At 36.0% G+C, this 965-nt stretch overlaps 1 protein-coding gene across 1 annotated transcript in view; it reads left to right on the top strand.

Moving 5' to 3' along the window:
• LOC119589368 (probable protein phosphatase 2C T23F11.1) overlaps window positions 1-965 on the top strand; it is an 18,741-nt gene that overhangs the window by 14,325 nt on the left and 3,451 nt on the right. The window contains 1 exon segment of the mRNA XM_037937986.1: window positions 533-758. Within this exon segment, the coding sequence (XP_037793914.1) occupies window positions 533-758 (226 nt within the window).

The following is a 965-nucleotide window of genomic DNA, read 5'->3' as shown; positions in this document are numbered from 1 at the left end:
TGTGAGGATGCATGTGAAAAATTAAAGCAAAACATATATTTGTGAGGAGAAAAAAAAATATTACTTTCAGGAAAATGACACTTTTCTCTAAGAAGAACATATGCATCTGTAAGCTTTGTTAGCATTTTTTAAAATTTCAGCAATGCAGGGGGGTAGAATGACGCTGATTTTGGGGAAGGGTTCATACATTGAAAAAGGTTAAGAACCACAGACCTAAGATCAAGCAGTAAATCTTAACTCTTGCAGAACTTTTATATATATTGCCTTACTTACTAAAGTAGGCAAAAAGGTCACGAATGCTGTCCATTCATTAACTTCAATCATAAATTCTGAATTTCATCTGTGTCATGATGATAAACCTCAGTAGAGATAAATCAATATTGTAGACTTATTACATAGTGATACAAGTTATTGTAACAAATATTACCAATTATGCATAGGATTTCCCAGGATGATTTCAGTGCGGTTGTTTCTTTTCTTAGTGAAAAGAAAAAGGATAGTGTTGATTCATCTCTTATTTCCTCATTATTAGGGAAATGTAGGCGATTCCCGGGCTATAGCTAGTGTTGGTGGCCGTGTTGAAGAGCTAAGCAATGACCATAAACCAAGCCTGGCTTCTGAGCAGCGAAGAATAACAGCAGCTGGTGGTTGGGTTGAGCTGAACAGAGTCAATGGGAACCTTGCACTGTCAAGAGCATTGGGAGATTTTGTGTTTAAGAAGAATGAAGAAAAAGGACCAGAAGACCAAATTGTTACAGGTGAGGAGAATACTAACAGTGCAGTTTCAGTATATAATATATCCTGTGATATTTAGTGTAAACCTACAACATTCTGAGATGTGTTATTATGTTCTGTAGACATGCTTTCTTATGCATTATATTTGAGAATCACAGACAGGTAATTAGGAATGGAAGATGGATACATTTAGTCATTTGTGTAGGTGCTATTCTAGCGCGTCTCAGAGT

The sequence above is a fragment of the Penaeus monodon genome, chromosome 25, assembly GCF_015228065.2.
Source record: "Penaeus monodon isolate SGIC_2016 chromosome 25, NSTDA_Pmon_1, whole genome shotgun sequence".
Classification (NCBI taxonomy): Eukaryota; Metazoa; Arthropoda; class Malacostraca; order Decapoda; family Penaeidae; genus Penaeus; species Penaeus monodon.
This window is presented reverse-complemented; position numbering and strand designations above follow the sequence as displayed.